Source organism: Pipistrellus kuhlii, unplaced genomic scaffold (genome assembly GCF_014108245.1).
Source record: "Pipistrellus kuhlii isolate mPipKuh1 unplaced genomic scaffold, mPipKuh1.p scaffold_m20_p_4, whole genome shotgun sequence".
In the NCBI taxonomy this organism is placed as follows: Eukaryota; Metazoa; Chordata; class Mammalia; order Chiroptera; family Vespertilionidae; genus Pipistrellus; species Pipistrellus kuhlii.
The window spans coordinates 10329434-10357217 of NW_023425540.1; the positions used below are offsets into that span (position 1 = coordinate 10329434).

Here is a 27784-nt window from a genome sequence, read left to right on the forward strand (position 1 = left end):
GAGAGAGAATCATTGATCGGCTGCCTCCTGCATGCTCCAACTGGGGACAGAGCCCACAAACCGAACATGGGCCCCTGATGGGAGTAGAACCTGGGACCCTGCAGTCCACAGGCCAGCGCTCTATCTGCTGAGCCAAACCAGCTAGGGAAAGAGTCTGTTTTTATTTAGCCAGGCACCATGCAGAGGCAAGGCTTCCAACAGAAACACCTCCCTGTGGGGGAAGGATGATGAACTCAGTGCGCACGTGGAAGACTGCAGACCAGCTGCCCGGTGGGCACCCCTGGAGGCCAGCTTGCATTTGCAGAGCTGCCAAGATCTCACTGATGGGAAATAAGAGACCAGCGGGACTTCTGTAAGAAACATTAGAAATCTATACACAGGGAGAGAAAAGTCTCTCAGGTGCTGAGTATACAAGTGGCACCAGACGCAATCACCGGCCATCAGGGAGTGCCAGGGCACCTGACCCTGACCCCCAGGCTGGTGTTCTAAGTGGCTTCCTGAATACAGGAAGCAGACAGTGGTCATTGTCCCTCTGTTACAGAGACAGCATTACCTAGCGATTGAGAATATTTGTGTAAAAGCCAAAGCTCTATCACCATCCAACCTGAGGAAGAAAGCTGTCGCACTGTGTAGCTCAGTCTTCTCATCTGAAGAATGGAGCTAATATTCAAAGCTGCCCCCTGGGGTGGTTGTGAGGTTTAAATCCAATGAAAACACTTAGAATGGCTTCTGACACATTGTATAAATGCAATTAATATAGTTACTGCTAGAGTTTTATAAGTATATCAAAATTTCCAGGCACAATGAAATTAGCATATTCTCCATGGCTGGATTTTTCAAGGGGAAAAAAAAGACAACACTGTTTATCTTATCTCGGTTCTGGGACCCAGTCATCACACTCTTTCCAACTCATTGTCTCTGTTAATATTCCCTGTAAAAGAAACTATTCATATTCTCAGTCAATGAATTACCTGAGGGCTTTGATGATATTACAAGGCTATTCACCGTGTTTTCTCTCTCTCTCTCTCTCTCTCTCTCTCTCTCTCTCTCTCTCTCTCTCTCTCTCTCTCTCTCTCTCTCTTACACACACACACACACACACACACACACACACACACATACATGTCCACATTATAATATCTATTACTGGAAACTTTTTAGAAAGACAGCTCTCATACCCAAAGGAAGAGCAAAAAGTCTCTTAATGCCATTGAAGAAAGAGGATGGTAGTGTCCCTGATGTTCTGCAGAGCTCTGGGCAGGCCAGCTGGAGAGAAGCATTAAAGTCTTCTCTACTTGGAGAGAGGATTGGAGGAGAAGGTATAGAGATTATTCTCTGAAACCCCTGGGTGCAGTTCTCAGATGTTTTCCATAAAAGCTCTACTTAATATTTGAGTCTTCCCAAAATTCATGTTAAAAATCCTAACCCCCAAAGGTGATAGTATTACCTTTAGGATAGTAGGGCCTTTGAGAGGTGCATTATTACCCCCATAAAAGAGGCTCCAAAGATATCCCAAGCCCTGTCCACCATGTGAGGACTCAATGCTAGCCATCTGCCAGCCAGAAGCAGGCCCTCACCAGAGCCCCCCATGCTGCTACCCTGTTCTGGGACTTCCAGCCTCCAGTTGTATGAGAAGTGAATTTCTGTTGTTTATAAGCTACCTGATCTGTGGTATTTTGTTACAGTAGCTCGAGTGGACTACGACAGGAAGACACTGATTTATGATGACAATCATGCCACAGCTTAGTCTACAGCTCCAAACCTAACTCTGCTGACTATACTCTTTCTGCCCCTCAGGTCCCCACTGTCTAGAAAAGTACCACCCTCCACTGCCAGCCTTTACCAGGACTTTAACTATTTACTCTGCATTCACTAAAAACTGCTGGGAACTATGGTGCTCTCACAACCATCTCATCTGTAATAAATCAGAGGCATTTAATAGGTGAATGGAAGGGGCAGAGAGGAGGATTGTGCTTATTAGGAAAAGCATCAAAGTAATAATGAGATACTATCACTGCCAGCAACACCTCCACCACCATCTTAATGAAGAAAAGCACCAAGATTTGAACTTTTTCTTTGATATCTTCTGGATTATAAGATGCAAATTGTTAATTTTAACACTTCCTCAATTATTTTTTAACCTAATAAAAACCATAGACTCCAAGAATTCCAGAGCTGAGTTGTCATTAGAGAGAATATACCCTCCATTTGTAGATGGCGAAACTTATTCAAATTAAGATGTGCAGTATGATTTATCCAAGATTATTAGGACTCGGGGAAAATCCTAGGGTTAGAGGTAAGACACACACCCCAGTGTCCCTTGTCCCATTGTGCTATGTGGCCTCACTGGTCATCCAATGTCCCCTTCCTAATTTCACTGGCACTAAACACACACACAAACAGAGAGAGAGAGAGAGAGAGAGAGAGAGAGAGAGAGAGAGAGAGAGAGAGAGAGAGAGAGAAATAGTTCTTATAGTACAATTATCTCATACCTTCATTGTTCAGTCACCTATACATTTACAACTAATTTTGAGATGATTCAAGGCTTAGCACTGCTTGCTAATGACAAGCTTTTGATTCTCCAGGTCATTGAATCTCACCTCTGGGGCTGTGATCTCACTGTGACATATGTGTCTGCTCATTAAGAGAATGTAAATCCTGCTGGTCTGGTTGACTAGATGGTGCTTCCTGTCGTCCTCCTATTTCTCATAAATTCTCCCTGACACTGCCTACACATGCTTATTTAAAGAATGCCCAAGTTTCTTCATTTATGAAATGAAAGACTATGCAATAGTTAAATAACACAAATTCCTACAAGCCCATGACCATTTTTAGATGTGTGAAATGACCAATAGAGTTGGATGACCATATGGCCATCCAAGGAAAGACTTCAAAAGATTTATCATGGTATGTTTTGATAAATTCCTGGGAAATGCTTTTCAAGTGTTTTTATCATCTGCAAATGAGGACTGTATTTCAACATAATCTTAAATAAAACCTCAGCATATAAATATGAAAGATAATTCTTTACTAGTAAAAATATATTCGATGAGTAGTTACCTTTAACATTTGTTAATCATAAAGTCAGTTAATTACACTGCCTGGAAAATTTTGAAAGTGGAATTAATAGATAAGTAAGCTTGCAGAGCCTCAACATGTATTTAACGTCTATTTTTATGTCGGTAGGGTTGGTTACATTTTTGTCGCTCTTTTGTTATTTGTTTCATTTTGGTAGATGTTTTCAAATACTTGCTTAATACATGACTGTGGTCTACATAAATCCCAAGGAAGCAATTTAATGCCTTGCTGGACCTTTCCATATTAGAAATATGTAATATTACACATTTCAGTATTCACTTTATCCATCATAATTTTCAGTGATTTTTTAAAAAATATTCTAAAAAATGAAATAAAAGTGAAACATTTGTGGAATTCCCTACTCTCGCTGGAATCTAAGAATCTGACAAAACACCAGAGTGGATTCTACTATTCACAAACCTCTTTCCTCAAACTATTTGGCTCCAAGTCCAAGTGCGTTTTTGCTGTTGGAAAAATTCCCCTCCAGCTAGCAAGATGAGGGACCCAAAATCTCCCCAGGCAGCTTGATCTGTTAGAATTTAGGTCAACGACCTACAAAGTTAAAGGTTACACAGAGAAAGAAAATCTTCTAAAGGGAATAAAAAATGGATATTCCCAGATGTGGAGCCACTCACACACTAAAGGAAGATCTACGGTCCTTATAGCAAGTGGCTATTCTCCAGGGCATTCCCAAAGAGGCAACCTCTTTATCTTGCTATTGTGAGCTCAGGGAGGAGGCAACACCACATATGTGAGGTTCACGAGAAAGGCTACCAACCTTTCCAACATGAAGGAGTAATGCTCTGGCTCCCCGCCAACTGGGAACGCTAACCAAATGTTTCACACAGGCTCAGTTTCTCTTGCAGGGCAATGCTTTGAGCAACCCAAAGCATTTTAAGTGGCCTCATTAATCTTCATAACACCCTTGGATTTAAATAGGTAGTGAGGAGGAATATTAGCATTGTTTAAGGAGAAAGGCGGTGGTGCACAAGGTTAGGAGATTAGATTCTCAGAGTGTATTAGCTGTACAGCTGAGGGAATCTGCTCTCCATTTCCATGCCCTCCCCACCCCTCTCATTATGGAAGTGCAAAGCAAGGGTTTAACCAAGCTACAAAGGTCCATTGTAATGACTATGGTAAACAAAAGTATGAGCTTTTCCCCTTGTTAGGGATCTACTTTTTTTCAATGTTCTGGAATAACATTTGACACTGCCCATTCAATGTAATAAATATTACTATTAGTAGTGCTAATACAGGGGTAATACACAGATAGGGTCCAATAGACTGAATAATTCAAATCGCAAAGCCATTCAATCTGGCAGATGCTGGTTGACAGTTTTGAAGCCTGTTCATCCCTTACTCCCTAGACATCTGAGTGCATTGCCTCCCTCGTCACTGGGGTTTATTTCTTATTGACTGCAGGACTGAATAACTCATGCCTGCATCCCGTCACTTCCCCCAGGGGCCTATTAGCAACAAATCACTAAGCACAACAATATATTCTCTGAGGGAGCGGTATGGGCCTTAATAGGCAAAGTTCATCTGTGTCCTCGTGTAAAGCAATAAAATTCAGCTGGCATTAAAGGAAAGGTTGAGCCATCATGAGCATATTAACTAAATGACTCATTTTATCTAGAGACACCATAAAACTTAACTCTGACCTCCATTAATTATGAAAGACACAGGTGTTTTAAAATGACATTCTCTTAGAATAACTCAATTGGTCTCTGATGAATACAGCTATAAAATCAAAGAAAAAGTTTCAAGTTCCTATGGAGCAGATAGGTGAGAGGCTTTCTTAAGGAAAGGGAGCAGAATACGAAGTATTAAAGATGGTCCTGCATTTTGCACAAAGAAAAAATGGAGACAAACAGCAAGTAAATCTTTAAGATGTTTTAACAATGATGATAAAAGCATGTCAAGGATTAGACCTCATTGGTCATGAAATAATCTGAAGACAAAACACACACTGTATAAAACCTGTAACCAGGAGGGTAACTCAGAGAGCTGATGGCTACTAAAAAAGCTAGCCTCACCTGGACCTGTGACCTGTGCCAGCTTCATCTCTTCCCCCCACCCCCCACCCTCCATGATTTCTTTTTACTTCTAGATTCAGTTATCACTGGCACCAATAGCCAACAGGCACAGAGCTTAAAGCACCCACATGATTCCCAAATTTTCAGTGGCACTGACAGATTTGTGCATTAAAATATAAGTCTATGACTTTGCAGCTATAGAAAAGTAGTACCTTTATCCTTTAAAACACAAAACTGTTTTCATAAAAATTGTTTAAATGCAAATATTTATTATGTCAAACAATTTCCAAGCTTTTTTTTTAAAATATATTTTATTGACTTTTTACAGAGAGGGAGGGAGAGAGATAGAGAGCTAGAAACGTCGATGAGAGAGAAACATCGACCAGCTGCCTCCTGCACACCCCCAACCAGGATGTGCCCGCAACCAATGTACATGCCCTTGACCTGAATCGAACCTGACACCTTTCAGTCCGCAGGCCGACGCTCTACCACTGAGCCGAACCAGTTTCAGCTCCAAAAGCTTTTATCTTTTCTGTGGTTATAATGTTTCCAAAATTATCTTTCACATACATTTTCCACAAGTTTGGGGAGCTTGATTAAGTTTTAAAATTGGCGAACTATTCCATATACATAGCACAATATTTAAATAGTTGGATCCCATTTAGATCATGGCTTTGAATGCTGATTTTCTTTCCTTTTAATATGGAAAGAAATGTACAATACGGTCATATGTTATGAGCTACCTCCTCAGTCCATCTTTTTCCTACTCTCCTGAAAAATAATAAATATGTGTACTTTGGGATATAAAATTTTAAAAACAATTTTGTTTTTATTATGGTTGTTGTTACCATATGTGTTCAGTAATCACTTTCCCAGAATTTTATTGGCTTAGTTCATTCTTTATTTCATTCCCTAAATGCCTATTTCAAATCCTTTATAAGTCCTGGTTATTAGAAATAAGTTCCAGAGAATACATCAAAACCAAGATCAAACAGTCTTAATAGCACTCTGGTTATATTTCAATACCAAGATTAAAAGTCACAGGAGTACATGGATAGCCTCTTGGTATTTGACAAGTAGAATGAAAAACACAGATGGATTTTTAGTGGCATGCTACAATTAAGACCAATGCTTCTAGCAAATTTCAGATATATAAAATCAGAAAAACATTTTCCCTTAAGCAAATTTGGTGATATAGCTATTAATCAATATTGATAATCACACTGATAGTTTAAATTTTATATGCTTTAAATATTACTTGCAAATCTCTAAGTGTTTTTGAGGATTACAGATGATGACTTATGATGAGTTACTATCTAAATTTAACCTGTGACTTTTGCTTTGTGTATGTCCGCAGGGTATTTGGTTTGTTCCTTTCCATTTTTTCAGTTAATAGAGATCATTTTTCACTTAAAAAAATATCAAATGAATTATCCTATGATTCTTTTAATTTCTGTTTTCCTAGAAATAGTCACTGCTTAAATTATCTCTATATATAATTATTTTTCTGGGTTATATTCAAAATTAGCAAAATCTGAGGGTTGTTTTTTTGTTTGTTTGTTTCTTCAAATAATCAAAGATTTACAACTCATTCCCCATTTGCTCAAGCCCAGCTAATGCCATCACAAGCCACACTCCCAAATCTCACCTTTGGCTCTTGACCTCAGCCACCCCATTATATTCACCATCAGTCACTGTCAAACCCAGTGAAACCTCTGAAACAGGCCTCAAATCTGAATTCTCTCCATTTCCTCTATCACTAAGTTTAAGTTCTCTCTACTGTCACCAGGTCCACAGTCCCCAACTGTTATCCCTAACTCCAAAATTCTCCAAATTCTAGCACATTCTGCATACAGTATGACAAAAGTATCTCCCCAATGCAAATCTGAGTTTGTTAATAGATGGACCTAGAATATCTCCTGAGCAACTAATGACACTTGAAGAGATTCTCAAATTTGCCAGGCAAGCAGATCATCACGAGCTGGTTGAACAGGAGATTCCAACATTACCTCAGGAAAGTCTAATTCGAATAGACTGAAGAGAGGCCTGGGCATCTATTTCTTAAAAGACCTCTCAGATAACTCTCATGATGGCTGGAATTGCAACCATGGTTTCTAGACGATTAAGTCCAAGCTCCTCCATAATCTGATCACACCTAAAGCTCTGGACTCACCTATAGTTAAATTCCTCCTCAGCCACCAACAGGTCAGTCACAGTTCAACATAATCTGGGATTCTTCCTGTGGTGTGGTCCTTCTGGAGGGAAGACTACCCCACATGTCAGACTCCTTATATATCCCCAAGGCCCAATGGGTAGAGTCACTCTCAGTGCACCCTCTTCACCCACAAGGTTCCATCATGCTCCTTCACTCTTGATGTTTCCAGGGCCCTGAACTCAGGCCTCCCTGGGAGAATTTAATTGTTTGTGTTGACCCACCCACTACTCCAGGAGTCAGCAAACTTTTCTTTAAGGTTCTGAGAACAAAGATTTCACCTTTGTGGTTTCACTGGCAAGTACTCATCTCTGCAGCTAAAGCAGCCATAGTTAAGATACAAATAAATAGGTGTGGCTGTGTTCCAATAAGACTTGATTTATAAAGACAGCAGGCCAACTTGGACCTCAGCTTGTCAACCCTTGTGCCAGGATATCAAGTCTTCAACTTTGTTTTCTTAATTCCTAAGACACTTTCTGACATAAATTAGGCTCAAAAAACATTTGACGAATGAAGAGTCGTGAAAGAAGAACAAATGATCTACTAAATTCTGAAGGATGCCACGTGGGACCCACAAGGAGAAAAGCTCTCAACTCAAATATTTTATCTTGCATACATTACTCAAAGTAAAGAGTTAGATTTATTTTGATCACACTCTTGTGTTGACTCATTCATGTAATGTGAAAAATGGAAGACTCTAGATTTAACTACATATGTGAATAGAGCTGGGCTTACCAGCTCTCTAGCTCCAGCAGGGAAGGAATGGCTGAGATGATTTGTTTTTCACAACAGCAAAAGGAACATGATTAGAAGTCTTTCCCACAAAAGCGTCTATAGACCACCTATTTGTTAGAAGCTCTCACTCCAGGACCACCTTCCAGCATTGAATCAGAGGGGATGGGACTAGGAAGCAGAGAAAGCTGAATTTTGAATGAATGTCCTGTTTGGCAAATACTGCACAAAATTTAATAAAACCAGAAGAAAAAGAGTGGGCTTTTTAACATGATTAACCAAATGGGCCTATTGGAAGAAAGGGAAGAACCATGGAGGAGAAGATAAGTAGAGAGAATCTTAAGAGAAAATGAATCAAGTGCCAACACAGAGAAGAAAATGACAGAGAAAAAATATTTAAACCATAAAGTATAGGTTTAAAGTAAATCCAGGTGGGCAGGGGTGAAAATGCAGACCAAGAATGAAAAGCACCGGCCTTCTTTTCATCACCAGCTGCTTTTCCTAAGTTGTAATTAATGTAAACACAACATAAACATCACGGTTACCTGGGATTTCTTTGCACGATGGTGTTCTGATGTTTTTTGGATTCACTCCTAATTGCTGATTTCATTCTATTCAGCAGGAGTTTTCTTTAATGTACACACTTTACTAAAATACAGCCCTTGGGAAATAGAAGTTGTGGCTACTAGAGGCAGAAATCTCATAAAAATCTCCAGTTTCCTTTTAATTACCTGCTGTTTCCAACAAATTAGTCCTAAGCTAAAACTTTAAAATGAAAAGAGAAATTATAACCACCAAAAAGAGAGAATTATATTAGTCAACTTTTTTTAAAAAAATGACTTCTCTATGAGTCTAAAATATAGAGTCCTTTGTTTAGAACCAGTGACAAAGCCATCTTGAAAGAAGAAACTCGTTCAAATTAAATAGAAGCCTGCCCATTCATTCCATGTCATCTTATGGGAATAGACACTTTGATACTTAAAGCAAATACAGCCCCAGTACAACAGAAGTAATTTATCTTGCCTTTTTATCTTTAGTTTGGTAGATTCAAACCATGAGCAAAACAAATGGTTCAAATTAATACAAAAAAATTTTTTTTTTTTCAAAACCACTTTGTTGTGACAGTAAAGGAATACCGAGCTCAGCCTTGGAAGCACTCAGGTTTTAGTTTTAGTTTTAGGTAATCAACATGCTGCTTATAAATCTACACTATTTGTACCAACATATATACAGAAAGACCTTCTAATACATGGAAATAATCCACTGGTTACTAAGTAAGTTCGATGCAAGATGCATTGTAGGCTGGAAAGCCCATCAGATCAGGTGTGCAAGGAAACTCCCTTTTTCTTGATATCTTTATAATGCTCCCATTTTGTGATGCAATTTTAATACAATTTAAAATTTCCAATGATAAAAATCATTATATTTGCCATCAATTATGATGGCAAATCATAATTGACCCAAGTTTTGGGTGCAGGGGCTTCCATTTCACCACTTCAATCAGAAGCAAGTGGTTGGGTCTCCTGGACCCCCAGGGGACTGTGTGAGAGCTTACAGGCAAGTGCAAGCCTTTCTATGCCCTTCAATTTATATGTTTATTTGACACTGACCTTGTCAGAGATAATGAAGATACCCAGAAATGAAGTTATATGGACAAAGTAGCTCAAAAAACAAGCAAGAAAAGATGAACTCAACCCCTATTAACTTTAATGAGAATCTCTTTTCCTTATGGCTGTATGCCTTTATGCTTTATTAAAATATGGATGACTTGTGAACCTCCTGCACTGTGTGCATTCTAAGCTAGTTACCTTTTGGAATAATATTTAAATTCAGCACAGGATCTCCTGCCATCTTTACAATGAACTGGTAACACTAAAGATCATGATTCATTTGGAGAACTGAATCACTCTCCCGTACATTTGGTGTTACAATTCTAAATGCAGGAAACTTACATTTGTGTCAACTATGTGATCTACTAGTACAATGATTATTTCCATAATTACCTACTCAAATATCTCTAAACCACAGCATATTCTTTCATTCTGGAATTTCATTCTGTTTGTTTTAGCTACATATCATGGGAGCTGCTTATAGTAGATTTTTAGATAAAATATATAAAATCCAGTCAGAAAATATTATCCCATAATATAAACCACTAGAATCAAATATAGCAGGGCAATAACTAAAAAGATTAACTGATTATTTCTGAACTTGTTTTTTTCTTTATGCTTTCCTGTATTTCCATATTTTCTACAATAAAAATGCCTGAGTCACATCATTTAAAACACCATTATTAATTTTTAAAAATGCTTGGGGAAGCAGGCTATGAAAGTCAATGCTTTTAAAATATTATGAAAGATAATGTGCTCCTAGAAAATGGTAGAGTTAGAGATCCTTCCAGAAATGTAAGAGTTCAGATGCAAGGACCGTCTGTCATTATACAACACAAATAGCCTAAGGAAAGGTTTTTGTTTTGCTGCACAATAAAATTCTTTTGGCAAAGAGCACACAGAATCTTGAACTGAGTTTAATTTCAGAAAGATAAAGTGAGACTGGTATAAAGTGAAACCATCCAGTAAACAATTTTACAATGCCTAGTGCTAATAAATAAAAACAAACTCTCATTGTACTTTTCTATCCATCATATATTTAAATCATTACAGATTTCTACAATATACACCTGCTACCTAAACTTTTTTTGTTAGCTTAAAGCCCTCCCAAACAGGGATCTGAGGGCTGGATTATTTTTAGTTTTAAAATTGGCTGGCTCTCCTTCCCAAACATTCTGAGCCTAATCCCACCAAGTCTTCTAGGTAAGATTCCTATTCTTACTCTGTGATATCGGCCAAAATATATACACACATGTATGCCAACCCCACAGACAGACACAGAGCTCCCCACCGCTGCATGCTTACTGGGTGCCTGCTATTGTGACAATCACTTTTCATGGGTTATTTCATTTAATCCTCACAACAGCTGAAAGGAATAGGAATAATTATATCAAATTTAAAGATGAGAAAATTAGACTCTGAAATGGACTCGAGGTCACACAGCTAAGCAAGTCCAGTTATCCTTTCTTTTGTTTATGGAGTGTCTACCATGTGCCATGCACTGTACTAGAATAGAAAATACAGCCCATGTCCTAGGATTGCTTATCTGACATTCACATTTAACTGCACATCCTGGACTTTTATGAGCTAAGTCTGGACATCCTATTGCTGCTGGTCACCATGCCATACTGCATACTAGGTTGACTCAATGACTAGTCCAGTCCCCCTGGTGTGGCTGGGCTGTGGCTGTGGTGAGAAGAGGTAGATGAAGGCTTCCAGGAACACTAGTGTGGATATTCCTCAGGGCCCTAAGAGGAAGATATTTCCCAGGAACTGTTTCTATCCTAGAGGGACTATGAGATGTCTGTTGTAAGTTCCATTTTGCTCAGTGGCTTCTCATTCATTAGGACATTATGTGCCATTGACCAAATTCCAGCCACTGGCAAAATATATGCAAACATGTAGTGTAACCTGTTCAATCTCCCAAATTGATGGAGTGTCTTTTGAGTCGAGCTCACAAGAAATCCTTTTCTATAGTTCTTTGGAGTTGCATGAGGGATTTTGAGCCAGCTACAACAGCTGAGGTCATATTTGCATCTGCAGTCCCAGAAGGGGCCTGTTTCCCTCATGGCTAAAGGAAAAAGCTCATCTTCCATACGGTTAGTTTTGAGGCTTGTGGGATCCCACTCGCTTGTGTCCTTGCCATAATGTAGGTATCTAGAATGAATCTGCTTCAACCCACACATCTTTCCCTTATGTTTCCTCCAAGTGCAGAGGGGTGACATACAAATCAAATCCTGGAAGTACATACATTGAAACAACAGACATCTCTGAGTTTTTACCAGGATGAGAAATTGCTGTCTTCTAGAGAAACACAAGACAGACACAGCCTCTTCCCATTGGTAAGTCACTATCTGATCATAAGGAGTGGAGGACATTGGACAAGAAATAATGCAGTAAGTGAACTAATGAAGGCAGATGACAGATTTCATCTTACAGGAATTCCAATAAGACCATACAGAGCAAGGAATGTTACAGGTCAGGCAAGATGAAGAAGCCTTGAGCCAGATCCTTACTACAAGTTCACCAAGTAAATAACTTGTGCTGGTTTGGAAGGGTAGCTAATATTCCAGAAAAGTAACCAAATCCCAGAGGCAAGAAAGAAAACTTTTTACTTTTTGGGTGACATAAATAATTAACATGCTTGCACTAGAAGAGAATGAAAAACAAAAACAAAAATTAATTTGGGACCACAAGGCAGAGTCTAGTGCACCACACCAAAAAGGCAAGGTTTATCCCATGGGAGCTGCTGTAAGCAGATATTAAAAAAGATGATATTGGCCATGGTATGCAGAAAGGAGAGAAAATCTGGAGGCCAAGCAAACCAGCTAAAAATCTTTGCAATAAAGAGCTCAGGCTTCCAGTGATAGAATTCCATGGAAATCAGCATCAGAAATCCACCAAGTATTGGCAACGGGCTGGAGTAAGCAAAAGCACACCGAGTGAGCCCATCTGGTCCGTATTCACTGTGTACAAACATAAAGAAATGCAGGTGACATGTTCAGTGTCAGGAATTAAACCCACTTCTGTCTATTACTTTCAAGTTAGAGCCACACATCTTAATGTCTTCAAGTATTGGGTGGATGCACAAGGGCTTCTTAAGATCTGATGGCAAAAACACCAATGCCATATGTTCAAGGTTTGTCTATAACGCCCAGAACTTAAGGCAGATTTAGCTTCACCCAGGTCTATGTGGGAACTGAACAACCTCTCTTGCTGTGAAAAGTATGTTTTATAATCTTGTAAATTTGGGCTAAAAAGATGAGCACTTCACTGTCCAAAGTACTTTGCCTAGATTCCAAGAGTCCAAATCTACAAATTACTTTTTTCTTCAAGCTCAATGTCATTTTTCCTAAAAGATGCTTACAGTATTTTTTTAAATATATCATCCTCAAAATACACTGACAAGAATAGATGACTTGAATGCTAGGGTTATGTCTGTTTTCTAAGGAAAGCATGCTAAGTTTGAGGGGAAATCTCAAGATCTGTGCTGACTGTCTGTGTTCTAGTGGCCTTGATGGCACACTGGAATGTCAAATGTTGACCTAAATATAAGAACTTGTGTACCTTAAGAGATATAAGGAGTAACAACTTCCTTGGATTCCCAGTTGGCTGGGTAAATGGCCTCATCATGGTCACACAAAAAAGTAACATGGGGAAAAATGGACATTATGGTCTCTTGATCTCTACAGTTTTACTGAGGAATCTAGTGAGAAGTTGAGAATATAGTTTCTGGAACCTAACTGCTTGGGTCTAAAACCTGGTCCATCTATTATTAGACACAACAAACATGCCCCAGGCAATGAATTTATCCACTTCCTACCTCAATTTCCTCATTTCTAAAATATGATGTTGATCATACTTATAATACCTACCTCTCAGGATTCATGGGAGGAAAAAAATGAATGAATTCATCTTAGAACAGTTTCTGGAACATGGGGAGAGCCCAATGGACACTTGCTGTAAAAAGCAGGCGTGATCCTACTCTTAGCAGACTGCTTTATGACACTCACACTGTATTTCATCCGTAGCAGAATTATTACTTAGCACTCATCACCTCTGGCAGAGCAGTTCACGTGTAACTAGCACAGATGTAACACGAAGGCCGGAAATATGTGTGGTGGCAAAAGGTTAGATCTCTCACCTTGCTCCTACAACAAGTTCTTTCTGTCCTGGGTCAAATGTTAACTGCGAGAAATCCACAGCATTCTTCGCTCTGAACTCCCGTAACCAGGGGCCAATTTCTAAACAGGAAAAATAAATAAACGAAAAGGTAAAAATGAATGACTTTTCTTTTGGGGACCACAGAGAGTGCACTTCAGGTAGCAAACATTACATTTCAGAGAGGATGTGAAGGTCCCCCAACATGACCCTGGAGGGGCCACTGGAGGTTTCCATCAGGAGGTCACACTATCCACACTGAGAGCGTGTAAAGCGCAAAGGACAGCCACCCTATAAAGAGTGAGCGAGGCATCAGTGCATGGCTGTGATTTACAAGCCAGATGTGCATTTTCCCACTGGCTCTGGGCTGGGCAGAAAATAACACAGCATTTCCTCTGCAACTTGACATGAAAGAGTGGAAGACTTGGAAAAATCACCAAAGCCTGCACAGGGACAAGGACAAACACCATTTGGAACACCATTTGTCTTGTTTCAAAGTACTAGACGTTCCAGATCCCTTCCCTTGGGTTCCTACTTTGGCCCCATGGTTAGACTTGTCCTTCCAACATGAGAGGTCCCCAGTCACTTCCAGCCTCATCTGCCTCTTTTTTCTAAGGTAAATTAGGAAGCAGCTTCTCTCTGGAGACAGTGTTTGTTTTGTTGTGTGTGTATGTGTGCTTTATGAGCACTGTTAAATCCTATTAAATGGCCTCCAGCCCAGAGTTCCATTCTTATAAAATGACAGTGTTTGAAATGGGCTACACTGGTGTTTCATGAGCCATTTGAGTAAATTTCATTAGCTCATTTCTGGCACTGAAAAAATATGCATTGATTCACCTGCCATTTATGCCATACCTCACCATCATCCCTGACAATTAGCCATGTCATTTGATTGTCTTTTTTTCTCGGATGAAACATTTTGAGTGGTATCACACTGACTAAATAGGCACATAGTACCTGTCAAATCAACAAAATTACTGGTTCAAGGAAAAAATGTGCAGCACAGGAAAAATCCCTTTCAGCAAAAGCAGATGCTAAAAACAGATCTAATATAGGAATATATGCCTGTCCTATTACATGTCCTGTAAAAATGCCTTTGTTGATGCAAATGAGATGGATTATTTCCAAGTAATAGCTTTGTGTAACAAATATAGTATTTCTCTGGTATCAGTTATTAAGGGGGAAAGTGACCAACTGGAAGTTCTATTCCGTTAAAGGAAACCAAGGTTGAGTTTAAATAGAGACTGGTATGTGGTTTTTGAAAATTTTATATATATGGTGACTGTTTTTAGTACTTTATATAAATTTCTCATATTATAAGTAAGTCAATTGAAACAAAGTACTTATTTATAGCAAAGTATGAAAAAGACACTGGAACTATCAAAAGTTATTAATAAACAGTCCTTCTAGAAGTTTATTAATTCAGTTAGGGAACTAGCGCTAAAATGTCCCTTAAACACAGTATCTATACATGCAGGTGGTTATAACGTTACAGGAAGTATTTATACATACAATAGAAAGGAGAGATTATTTGGGGCTTAGGTAAAAGGAAAGGAAAGATTTGAGTTAACTCCTTTCCCATGCAGTAATCTTTATTTTCATTTAAAAGAATTAAAAGAAAGTGAAAAAAAAAAAAAAAGAAAAGGAAAAAGAAAAGAAAAGAAAAGAAAAGAAAAGAAAAGAAAAGAAAAGAAAAGAAAAGAAAAGAAAAGATAGAGACACATATTTCAGGTTTTAAATCCTAGAATGACCAATGGTTATACTACTTCCTGGAATATTAAAATAAAAAAGAAGTCATGTAAAGAGGGGGAAATGAGTTACCAGCATATAGTTCTGTCAATATTTCTCAATTTTCTTTATTTAAATTGCTAACTAGCTTCCCCATTAAAACTGTATATTTTTATGGTTAACACTATATCCAAGTTGGGCAATCTGCATATTTGGTCCTTTTTTAATTTTCATGTGCATTCCTCCACAAGGTCTGTCTAGCCCAACTTTGCGCATCACAGGGCCTTCTATCTCACTGGATCCCAGGAGCACCTACAGACAAAGTTCCCATCCACTCATCTGTGTAACTGAAAATACAGCTGTATCAATACCTATGGTCTCAACTTCTCCTGTACGATCAGAATCATTATGCTCTGTCTTCTTTTGGATGATCAGTCCCTACAACTTAGTTTCAATCCATTCTCTTCCCTGGTCTTTGACCCCAACCCTAAATTATATCTTGTATCCTCTGATTAGCCTCCACTGTTATAATGCCCCTCTCACTCAGCCTGTCCACTCATTAAAATACATGTAAAATACTTTTCATCACATTCTTTTGTTATTAGAGTTTCAAACACCCAAACAAAATACATAATAAACTTCCAAGCACAATTATGTCAAAAAGAGCTATAGGTTCATTTCATATTTTATATAAATATGAAGAAACATATTTTATATAAATTATTTCAGAGATTATTCAAAGCTCTCATTTCTGTAGTTTTGAGGCTATTACGGTCTTGATAATCTTGATACTAAGGCTAGACAAGGGCATTATGAGGAAGAAAAATTATGGGCCATCTCATTCTTAAATATTAGCACATCATAATTACACACACACACTTTCATGTGGGATAGGTTTAATTTAGGAAAACAAGGATGGCTCAGTAAACCTATTCATAGAATTCACCAACACTATAACAGAATTCAATAGTAACATGAAGATTTATTTATCCTTTCTAAGGAATCAGAAAATGAACAGTTAGGGGCTCAAAAGAAGAACTAGGAAAGTACAGTGTCAAGACAGGAGAGGACCAGGGTAGGTGGTGGTGAGTAAGCTCATCAGAGGCCAAAGAAAGGCCAGGGAGAGTGAGGTGATCTGGGAATGGGACACAGCAGGTGGTGAGTGAGGGAGGTATAATTTTCAATAACATTGCCTTTCTTAACACATGCTCATTTTCCCCAAGTAATGCATTCACCTTTTCCTCCTATCCCTCTCTTCTGATCTTACTGAATGTGATCTTGCTGAAAGAACCATATGATGAAATAGAATTTAAATATAAAAGGCAAGATGACCAGTGTGGAAATTAAATAGTAACAAAAAATCTGTATATTTTAATTAAATACAATATTTTATAGTTTTTAATATTTAATAGTAATTATCCTAGCTAATCCATTCATTGCACAAACACGATTGTTAAAATATGGCCTCTGGCAGTCCTGGCTGGTGAGTTCGACCCCCCAGTCAGGGTGTATATGGGAGGCAACCAATTGATGTTCCTCTCTCTCCCTCTTTCTTCCTCTCTCTCAAATAAACTCACATATACATACATGTTGAAGGAAGGAAGGAAGGAAGGAAAGGAAGGAAGGAAGGAAGGAAGGAAGGAAGGAAGGAAGGAAGGAAGGAAGGAAAGAAAGAAAGAAAGAAAGAAAGAAAGAAAGAAAGAAAGAAAGAAAGAAAGAAAAATGTGGCCTCTGTCATTGATTTTTCTATTGCAAAATGAGCTGCAATGATTTATGTTGCCTTTTCTTACTACTATTTAAGCACCAACATAATTGCTTACTAACATCTATCAAAAATGTACTGATTCAATTTTTAAAAGAACCTAGTGTCACAGCTTCAAGAAAAGTTGCTTTTATAAATACACTAGAGGCCCGGTGCACAAATTCGTACATGGGCAGGAATGGGGGGGAGGTTGCCCCTCAGCCCAGCCTGCATCCTCTCCAATCTGGGACCCCTTGAGTGATGTCTGACTGCCTGGGATCAGACCTATATGGGCATTTGGACATCCCTCTCATAAGCCAGGACTGCTGGTTCCCAACTACTTTGCCTGCCTCTGCCTGATTGCCAATAACCGCTTCTGCCTGCCTGCCTGATCATCCCTAACCACTCCCCTGCCAGCCTGATCTATGCCTAACTGCTCCCCAACCAGCCCGATTGCCCCTAACTGCCCTCCCCTGCCAGTCTGGTTGCCCCTAATTGTCCTCCACTGCAGGCCTGGTCCCCCTAAACTTTCCTCCCCTGCAGGCCTGGGTCCCCAACAACTGTTCTCCACTGCAGGCCTGATTCTCCCCCCTACACACAACTGCCTTCCCCTGCAGGCCTGCCCCCCCCTCCCCAATCTGGTCCTCCTTGCTGATTATCTTATGGTGGCCATCTTATGTTCACATGGGGGCAGCCATCTTGTGTCTTGGAATGATATCAATTTGCATATTACTTTTTTATTATATAGGATACCCAGTATTAATAAATGTGGGCCAAATAACTAACATATATAAACTAGAGACTAGCTTTATAGATTCAAGTTACTCACCACCCCCACCAAAAAAAAAAAAAAAAAAAAAAAAAAGTAAGAAAGAAATAAAGAAAAAGAAGTAAAAGTTGCTTTTTAAAAAAGCACTCTAAATATCCAAGGTAATGATGGCTATGAGCCAAGGAAACCTCTTAGTGCTTGATAAGAAGGATCACAGGAGATTGTGCTGATGAAGAACAGCACCTGTCCAAAACCTGACAGTCCTTCCAAAAACCAGATGGATGGCTCTGCCTGGCTGGGCAGCAGCACTGGTCACCTGAGACCCAGCAGACTGTGGGCAAACATTGAACGGAAACTTCTCTGGTGGAATAAGATCGGCTCGGTGGAATAAGTGGCCTGAGTTTCATTTTTTTTTTCTCCTTCAAATTCTAGTCAATTAAGGAATCAAATAAGTAGAGCAGCAAGACTTCTTTGGCAAACTTGAAAACTATATTGGAAACTGAGTCACAGGTTCAACTAGAAGGGGCCAAAGGAGGATGGGGAAGCACAGAAGCACAGGTGGCAAGAACATATCACATGATCGCACTCATATGTGGAATCTAAAGATCAAAATAAACTGATGGACAAAATAAATTGAGAGACATAGAAGCAGGTAACAGATGGTCAAGTCTCAGAGGGAAGGTGGGGGTGGGTGGTGGGAAGAGATTAACCAAAGAATTTGTATGCATATATGCTTAACCCATGGACACAAACAATAGGGTGGTGAAGGCCTGGGGAGTAGGTAGGAGCCAGTACAGGCTAGAAGGACTCAATGGGGAAAAAAGAGAACATCTGTAATACTTTTAATAATAAAGATTTTTTTAAAAATAAAAGGTGAAAATCAAGGCTTACTCTTCCCAATTCTCATGAAATTATATTTTTATTCAATCGATATCTAACACCACACATGGAGATAATAATAAAGCAGATGATATGATTATTGGTAAAGTGCCTCACAAAAATAGCTAACATTCAAACAGTGCATGCCATCTGCTAGGTGCTATTCTATGTACGAGACACATTTTAATTCCTGATTTCTCACACCCACCCTATTGCAGGTGAGGAAACCAAGTCTTGCCAAGATCAACAGCTAGTAAGATTCAGCTCCTGACTTGGGAGGGGGTGTTTGTAGCCACTACACTAGACTCCTAAACTGCCTTAAATCAAAACTATATCTTCCTATGTGACACATTTTTAAAGTACAAGTTAGAAAGAAAAATGCATGATCTCTTCAGTTGGAAAGTGAGTTTATTTTCACTAGAAAAAAGAAAAATACAGTTGTAAAAGGTGGACTCTCCCAAAGCCAGCTACTATGTCAACCAATACATACAACATTTATTGTCTTTACTGTTGTTATTATTAATAACCATAATCTACAAGTCAGTTAAGCCATACGAGAAAACACTTTTACCATCTTCACACTTAAGGTTTTATGATCCAAGGGTCTTTATGTAAGTAAAGGGGAAGACATTTTTAATATTATCACTGATTTGCTTTATTGGAATGAAGAGCATTCTGGAATAAAAAGGGGAAGGAGCAATGGCTGAATTTCTAAGCAGTCTAAGCATTCAGCTGGGATATGGGGGACAGGACACTTCTGAAAATGCACGAGCTGGGTTCTCACCTCCTGCAGAAGGGCCCTTCTGTCAGGGGGCCCGGTAGGGCAGAGGGAGCAAAGGAGGGTGTACCCTTAGCTGGGCATTCTGGAAATTCTCCTTGCCTGCCTTTTCCCCAGGTGGTGAAAGGAACGTCCTATTGCAAAGATAACTATTACTCTATAGAGTCGGCCTGCATCTCCCTTCTAGGGACTTCATTTTCAGCTTCAGTGCATCTCATAACCCATTTGACCAATGCACTCAGCTAAAAATATGATTGGAAAACAAAGGAGTGGAATTTTCAAAAGACATAAGAAGAAACGCATGGCAGGACTATGCCGGGTTAGCAGACTGTGACCAGACTGCTACCATGTTCCTTCCTCCTCCTTTCCTGTCTGCTTTTCCAGGCCTGACCCACCCACTGTCACTCATAGCAAGTCACGTGCACTCCCCGCAGTGGGTGGGCAGCACCCACATGCCATGTTTCACCCCTAAAATAAGATTTATCAGTTTTTCAGCTACCCCAGTCCTATCTGAAATTCTGTGAAGATAATAGATTTCAGCTACCCGAGTTTTGTGATGACGATAGATTTCAGTCTTGTGGAGAAAAAAAGAGATTCTAGGGAAAGTAACTCCACAGGGCGATCAGTCATAAATTCCTAACTGGATAGGTCAGGTGGGTAGTCACACCCCGGGTATACGATTTGTTAGTAAAGGTTTCTCTTTGCCTTAAGCAAGCCCTATCCATTGTTTCCGTGCATCTTAACACACCATGGAAATAAGTGTGCCCACCCTCAAAGGAGCATATAATCTGGTTAACTCTCCTGTAATCCAATCCCCGCCTTGCTTTCTCCCACCTTTATTAATCTTCCTTAAATTCCCTCCTTAATTTCAAATGCAAGAAAGAAACTGCAACACTGTTATTTTCCTGAGCACTTGAGATCTTGCTCCCAGCAACTGCTGTGATTTTGGCTCAAATAAAATCTTATAAAATTTTTCTACAACCCTAACCAGTTTGACTCAGTGGATAGAGCGTCGGCCTGTGGACTGAAAGGTCCCAGGTTCAATTCCGGTCCAAGGCATGTACCTTGGTGGCGGGCACACCCCATTAGGAGGTGTGTAGGAGGCAGCTGATTGATGTTTCTCTCTCATTGATGTTTCTAACTCCCTATCCCTCACCCTGCCTCTCTGTAAAAAGTCAATAAAAATATACTTTAAAAAAGTAAAAAAGAAAAAAAAATTGTACAGTTATTGACATTCTCAAGTCAGCAGTCCCAAAGCCTCCTGTATTTGTTGAGTGGCAGGCAAGGCAAAACACCTCATCAGAGAGAAAATACGCAAATTCACAAACAATGATGCTCATGAAAAAAAGAAATCAGAATAACCGATGTGTCTTCACACTTTTTTCTTACTGTCTATATTTTCAATGTTTACTTGGTCTTAGGAACTCATTAGGTATTTTTACATGTTAACAATTTCTTTTGTTTAATGTTCAGAATCCTGTAAAGCCAGATCTATAATCTTTCTTGTAGAGATAAAAAGTAAAAGTTAAAAACCTTGAGATTTTGACAAGTTATGCATCTTGCCAAATGTAACATAAGTGGTAAAAGCAGATAAAGCTGGAATTTAAACCAAAATAGGACGACAGAAATGTTCCCATAACGTCCAAATTTAAAACCAATTTTCCAAGAAATGTATAAAATACATTAATCCTTAGCGGCTAGTAATAGAGCAGCATGGAATAATTTATTGAAAACAGCAGTTGCCACCCACCAAAAGAGCTAAATTGGAAAGCAGGAAATTGGTGGGGCTTTTCAGGTGGAGACAGGAAAGAATGCCTCCATTTGCCCAGTGTGCAAGGCACAACTGGAAAAAGGAAGGTCCGAGAGCAAAGCAGACAGAAACCAGGATCACCACACACAACAAGGCATGAAGCATAAGAACCCAACAGTGGAAAACTACTCTCCTTCATCATGCTTTTTTCCAAGACAGCGCCTGGTTATATCAGTTCACTTAGAAATAGGCAAATACACTCTCCCTAACTTTAGCTTTGTAGAAAGGTTGAAAAATAGCAAGCCAATCTTGTTCCTCCAAATGTTCAAGCTCAATTATTTTCACTATAACTCCTACCTGGGACTTAGCAGAACCAGTCATTCCAGCAGAACATGACACTGGCTATCCTGCAATTGAACCCCCCGGACTTGATAGCTGATAAAGCAAAGGGCAAAGAAGTTATATGACCTCCCAAAGCCACATGCCAATGAGTGGCAAAGGGGACAATCTAGCCTGTGACTTCTTTACCAATCTCTATCTTCCCGTGCCCAGCACTAGCAGAATAACAAAGTGGAAAGACCATGGATTAGTCTCCGTGAGAGCACATACAACTCTTCAAATATAGTATTTTAAAGAACTAAAATAATTACATATATATTTATGTAGAATGTATTCATGTATCTGTGTATGAATGTAGGTATATATGTGTTTATACACATATACACATGCACAGATATATAAATGGGTAAGTATATATATAAGTATATATTTACACATATTTATATCTAGATACAGATATACATACATACATACATATATATACATACATACATATTAATTTATACATAGTTATGTCTAGATACAGTCATCAATATGTTCATTTACATACACTGAGTGACCAGATTATTATGATCTCTGAACACATAATAATCTGGCCACTTAGTATATATCCTACATAATAAAAGACAAATATGCAAATTGTCTCCTCCACCAGGAGTTCGACCAGCAGACAAGCCAGCCAACTGGTCATGTCCCCTCCCTCAGGACAGGCTGGCCAGACTCCACCCATGCAGGAATTCATGCACTGGGCCTCTAATACACACACACACACACACACACACACACTGAGTGGCAAGATTATTTTGCTTATATGCATGTGTATTTGTATAAGTATATATTGAGATATTACAAATATACATTTTGTATATATAAAATATACACTAAACATCTTTATATCGGTAAAAGCAAAAAAATCCAACATATCAAGAATGCATAAAGCGTCTCTCCTTGACATTTTTATTTGTAAGCATGACACATTAAAGCACTGTTTTAACTTGGGAACAGTGCTGTCTCACATCATCTTTGCTTTTAGTTGCATCTCTTTTCCACGTGAGTCAGAGGTTCTGTCAGTTCCATCTCTGCTCCATGTGAGTCAGGGGTTCTGTCACTTTTTCTTTGCAAAGACATGTAACACACTTAATCCATTCTTCACATGGAAAAACCCAGGAGCTGCAAGTTTATAAAATATCTGTACTCTGGAAATGAGTTCTTCTGAAGTTCACTGCTTCATCTTGCACAGCCTGCCTGCCGGGTTTCTCAGAAACCAAAAGCTGTGACCGTTCACTTCACTTGAAGCAGTCTTCTTAACTCAAATCTAATTTGAAAACCACAAGTCTCATTTTAAGCTATGTCATACAGCCTGGAAAGCATGGTATACTGTATGTTCACAATGTAAGTAAGAACTAAATAATAGCCACAAACCTGCTAAATTATAGGAAAGAATGCATACACTATTCCAGAAAGGGCAGGAGAGCCAAGCCAGCATGGAGAGGAAGGGTTAGAAAAAGACTGGCTGGGGGCAGGCTGAGGGCATGCTGCACTGACCGAAGGGATTTCTTTCAGACATATTTTTTCAAAGTTAGGTTGTTGAACGTTAATACAGAACTAAATAAGTGTGTTTGATATTTTACCTGGACATGTACTAAAAGAGAAATTTAGAAAGCAAAATTTCTCTGCATCAACTACCACCGTGTCCAATTGAAATGTACTCCCACTCTGAATCAAATGGAATGCCTGATTCCCACTGATTCCCCAAGCTCTCACTTGCTTGTGTGAATTTCTGGCCAAAGCAGACATACTTGCTCAATCTCAGGAACTCAACATGAACATTAGGTAGAGGTCCAGGCTACTGCAGCCCAAGAAATTCTGACTTGTACAAGATTACCTGACACAGGAGTAAAAGATGCTTCTAGAATGTCAATAAGCTAGGTTCCAGCTCCTTCTGGCCAGCTGGCACTGCCTTCCCTTTGTCTAACATTTAAGATCACGGAAACCTCCTATTTCATTAGACCACATGGAGCAATTATTCTGAGTAACTGCAGGATGAGAACCAAACTAATCAGTGGCAGGTATTTATTGCTGGATAACTCACACAAGAAGCAATTTTTACTTATCCACCCACCAAGACAGACTTTCTTTCAAAGATCATACAAATTCATAAGCCAAGAACCTCAAGCTCCTGAACTATGACCAGCTTTGTCCTCCAGGCTATAACTGGCCTAAACTCTGTGTGGCTTATAAGTACCCTGTACCACCTACAGGAAACTTTCCTGGTGCACAGGAGTCTTAATTTTGCCTTGTGACCATATGACTGTAGGCTATAAAATCTAATTGCAAAATCTTAATGTTGTGCCAGAGGACATTAAAAAGTAATTTCCTTTAGATTTATAACTTTCGAATTACAAATGGTGTTAATATGACTAAAAATATAAAAATGAACCATTTCTATTCGACAGGCACTAGGATTAGTCCAGGAGTGGCTTGCTGTAAAAGTGCTGTTGACCATGTGCCCCCTGGGGAACTACTGGGAGTGCACAAGATCATCCCAGGCATCTCTTAGAACCTTAGGACACTTGGTTTAAAGTATTCCTACACTTAGTTCTGCCATGTATTCAGGAACTGCCAGACCTCAGCTTTAAGAAAATAAATCATTTCCTGGAGCTAATACCTCTTTCTCACAATTTATACTCAGTTTGGACTATCAGTTTCTTCTCTCTCTGTGTTTGATAATGGAAAATCAGCACCTTCTCATCTAAGCTACTATTTCTGCAGATCTCAGGGTTCAAGGGAAGGAGCAAGCTGCAAGAATTCAGGAGACAAGCCCAGATTGTGCAAAAAAGTTTTCATATCAAAGCCATTCCACTGAGTCCCAAGGTGGTCTTTTCTGCATAAGTACTGGCTTTATCTATACATCAAAAATAAAATGTTTTCCAAGACAGACCCTAGGAGCCTTAGGGATAAGCATTAGGGTCATACACAGCAAGAATGTTGAGGCAGCACTGTAATTTATTTCTGTAGTCAGCAAATGTTTTTTGAGTACCTGCTACATCCCACCCATGGTAGGTAGTGGCTAGGATGCAATGTAAGACAAATTTGCCTTTGAGGTATATATCATTTAGCTAAAAAGATGTGACATACACACAAGAGAGGTAAACTGAAGAATAGAAATGCTAGCTGGTCCCAAGGAAAAGTGTAATGATAAATACTCTGAGGCATGCTATCCAATAAAAGGTAATAATATGGCCTACACATGTAATGTTGAATTTTCCAATACCTACATTAAAAAATGCTAAGAAGAGGCACAATTAATTTGTTTAACCTGGTATATCCAAAATATCATTTCAACATATTATCAATGAAATAAAAATTGAGGCATCTTCATCTCATGTGTATGTTCTCAGTCTTCGACCATCCAGTGTGGATTTTATGCTACTGCTCATCTCAATTTTGACTGTCAACATTTCAAGTCCTCAGCAGCCAATCATGGCTAGCAGCTACCCTACTGGACAGTGCACATCTAGGTATTAAGAACAGCGCTTTCTTATTAATATAAAGACATTGTTTTATTATATCCATTATTGAAAAACAAGTGATTTCTGGGTCTTCTCAGAACCAACTGCCATTACACTGCAAATAAATCAGACTAATTCCAACAAACCTGCCCAATACTTGCCCAGTCTTTAATGAAAGTAACATGGTCCTAACAGTTTGACACATACTTGGGTTAAATCTTGATCTGTGGGACTCAGAGGCCACCAACAGTTGCCTCACTTTTTTCGTAACAAAGTGTAAAATAGAGGGGAAATAAAAAAACAATAGTTGATGTTGAGAACATGTAAATCAATTCCCATGAAGCATTCAGCAGAGTATCTAAGGCATGGGAGGCTCTCAAATTCCCACTCTTACCACTCTAGGCAGCGAAGAGGGATTTCCACCTATCTCACAGTTGTACCATGAGGATGGCCGACTGCATCTTTTGACATTACCCTGTGTACCAGGCAGAATATCTATCATTAATTTTAATCTCTTCTTACATACAATTTCATGTAAATCACAGTCTACCTGCTAAGGGTGTGAAAGCCCTGCCAAAGGAAAGCCATGACTGACCATTCAAGATGAACTAAAAAGGTATCACTCTTTGGCAGAACTCAATCAAATAAGTGAGAGATTACATAGGTCTGAGGTGCTCCGTCCTTGCATATTTCAAAGAAGAGTGTGACCCCCTCACTGTCAACTGGGAGATCATTTCTAAGACCTTGGAATACCCTGCCTGATAGAAGTGCCCTAGTATATTTGGGGGCCTTGGACCATGCCAGATCCTCTACGCTAGCAACGTGACTCATGCTGGGGGCTTTGAGGATGTTGTGTCAGTTTGACCTCTATAAAGGATAGAGACTGAATTAACTAAGGTAGTCGCATGAGCATTCCATGGCTATTGACTGAGGAGAAAAAAACAAACAAACCCTGGACACTGAGGCTCACGTGAGATTCCTTGGTTGGCACTATTCCATACATATTGTCACAAGTCATTGCGAAGAAAATTGAGCACTGTCCAGGTAGTTCAACTAGGAGAGGACAAATAGAAGTTTACACCTGGACTCTCCCAGACTTTGCTCTATGCAATGTTCTAATTCTCATGTGTATCCTTTTCCTATAATTAACCGTGACTATGAGTTTATCAACATTTCTAGTGATCATTGAACCTGAGGGTGGTTTTGGGAACCCCTACCTGGGAGGTCATTCCTCTTGTGATGATAATCAGTATAATAATAAAACCCATGTAATAAAACCTTCCATTTCTTGGAAGCTATTCAAATACACATATTTCGGTCTGGATGAGTCAGAAAGGCACAGACTCACTCTCTCGCTTTATCAGGGGATTATTTAACCTGCTTATCTGAGAAGAGATCTCAGTTTCCAGGGATAGCATCAGAATCTCCCATGGGGCCAATCTAAAGCTTTTCCAAAGGGGCAATTCTTAATAGGATCAAGCTCGCCAAATTCTTTATGAGTTGAAACAGACATATGGCTGGAAAACAGATAAGTATCATTCATAATACATTCAGTACATTTCATTGTGTTCTTTCCTCACATATTTTACAGCCCACAGCAATGTCATTTTTTTCTAAACCAGTATAAAAAAATTCTCCACTTACAAATGTTTACCTTGTATTCTTCCACAGAAACCAACAAGATGCCTAAAGATTAACAAAAGTGGCAGGCATCCCACATTGTTCTAGTGAATAATTAACAGCAACACTCAATGAAGAAAGGCAAAATGAAATCTGCTTTGGATAAATCTTTTAGGAAGACTGGAAAAAAAGAAAAGTCAGATTCAGCATCATGAGTGCCCCAGTTCTCATGAAATTTGCAAACACAGATAGATGAAGGCGCGGCTTATGGTGTCCTATGAAATTCTAGACACATGGACTCAGCCTTTGGAAGGCCACGCTGTGCTCTGCTTGCACTGTCTTTCTCTGCTTGCAAGGTTCCATGGGCTGTCAAACTGCCTGGACCTGGCTATCAGCGCCCTTCAAACTCATCTGCTCTTCACTTCTCTTCTGTTTTTCTCCAACTTTGACCACTCAGTCATTCCCCAAGCATCTCCTCACTCCCTCACCTCCCCACATCACTAACATGAATGATCATTCTTTTCTGAATGATCTTCCCTCCTGTTGTCTAAGAAATAGAACAGGTAGGAAGCCACTGAAAAGCACTGTGTACTTTTGTTAATATCTCTGTTCTAATATGTAGTGCAACAGGTCTTGAATGAATATAATGTTGAAAACTTCAAGGCACAATGCAATCCTAGAATCCACTAATATCCTTCCTTAATGACCTCACACATTCTTCGTCCCTTCTTCTTCACCAGACAATGACTGTCTATTACATTTATTGATTGGTGATTACTTTTAAGTAGCTCTCATAAACTATATTCTATCACATTCCTAAGTGGTTTACATGTGAAAGC

The 27784-nt window shown here is 39.2% G+C and overlaps 1 protein-coding gene across 4 annotated transcripts in view; it reads right to left on the bottom strand.

The window, feature by feature from the left end:
* SEMA5A (semaphorin 5A) overlaps positions 1-27784 on the bottom strand; it is a 368047-nt gene that overhangs the window by 171855 nt on the left and 168408 nt on the right. For all 4 annotated transcript variants that reach the window (XM_036409220.2, XM_036409216.2, XM_045571872.1 and 1 more), the window contains one exon: positions 13813-13912. In XM_036409220.2, the coding sequence (XP_036265113.1) occupies positions 13813-13912 (100 nt within the window). The remainder of the gene's footprint in view (positions 1-13812; positions 13913-27784) is intronic.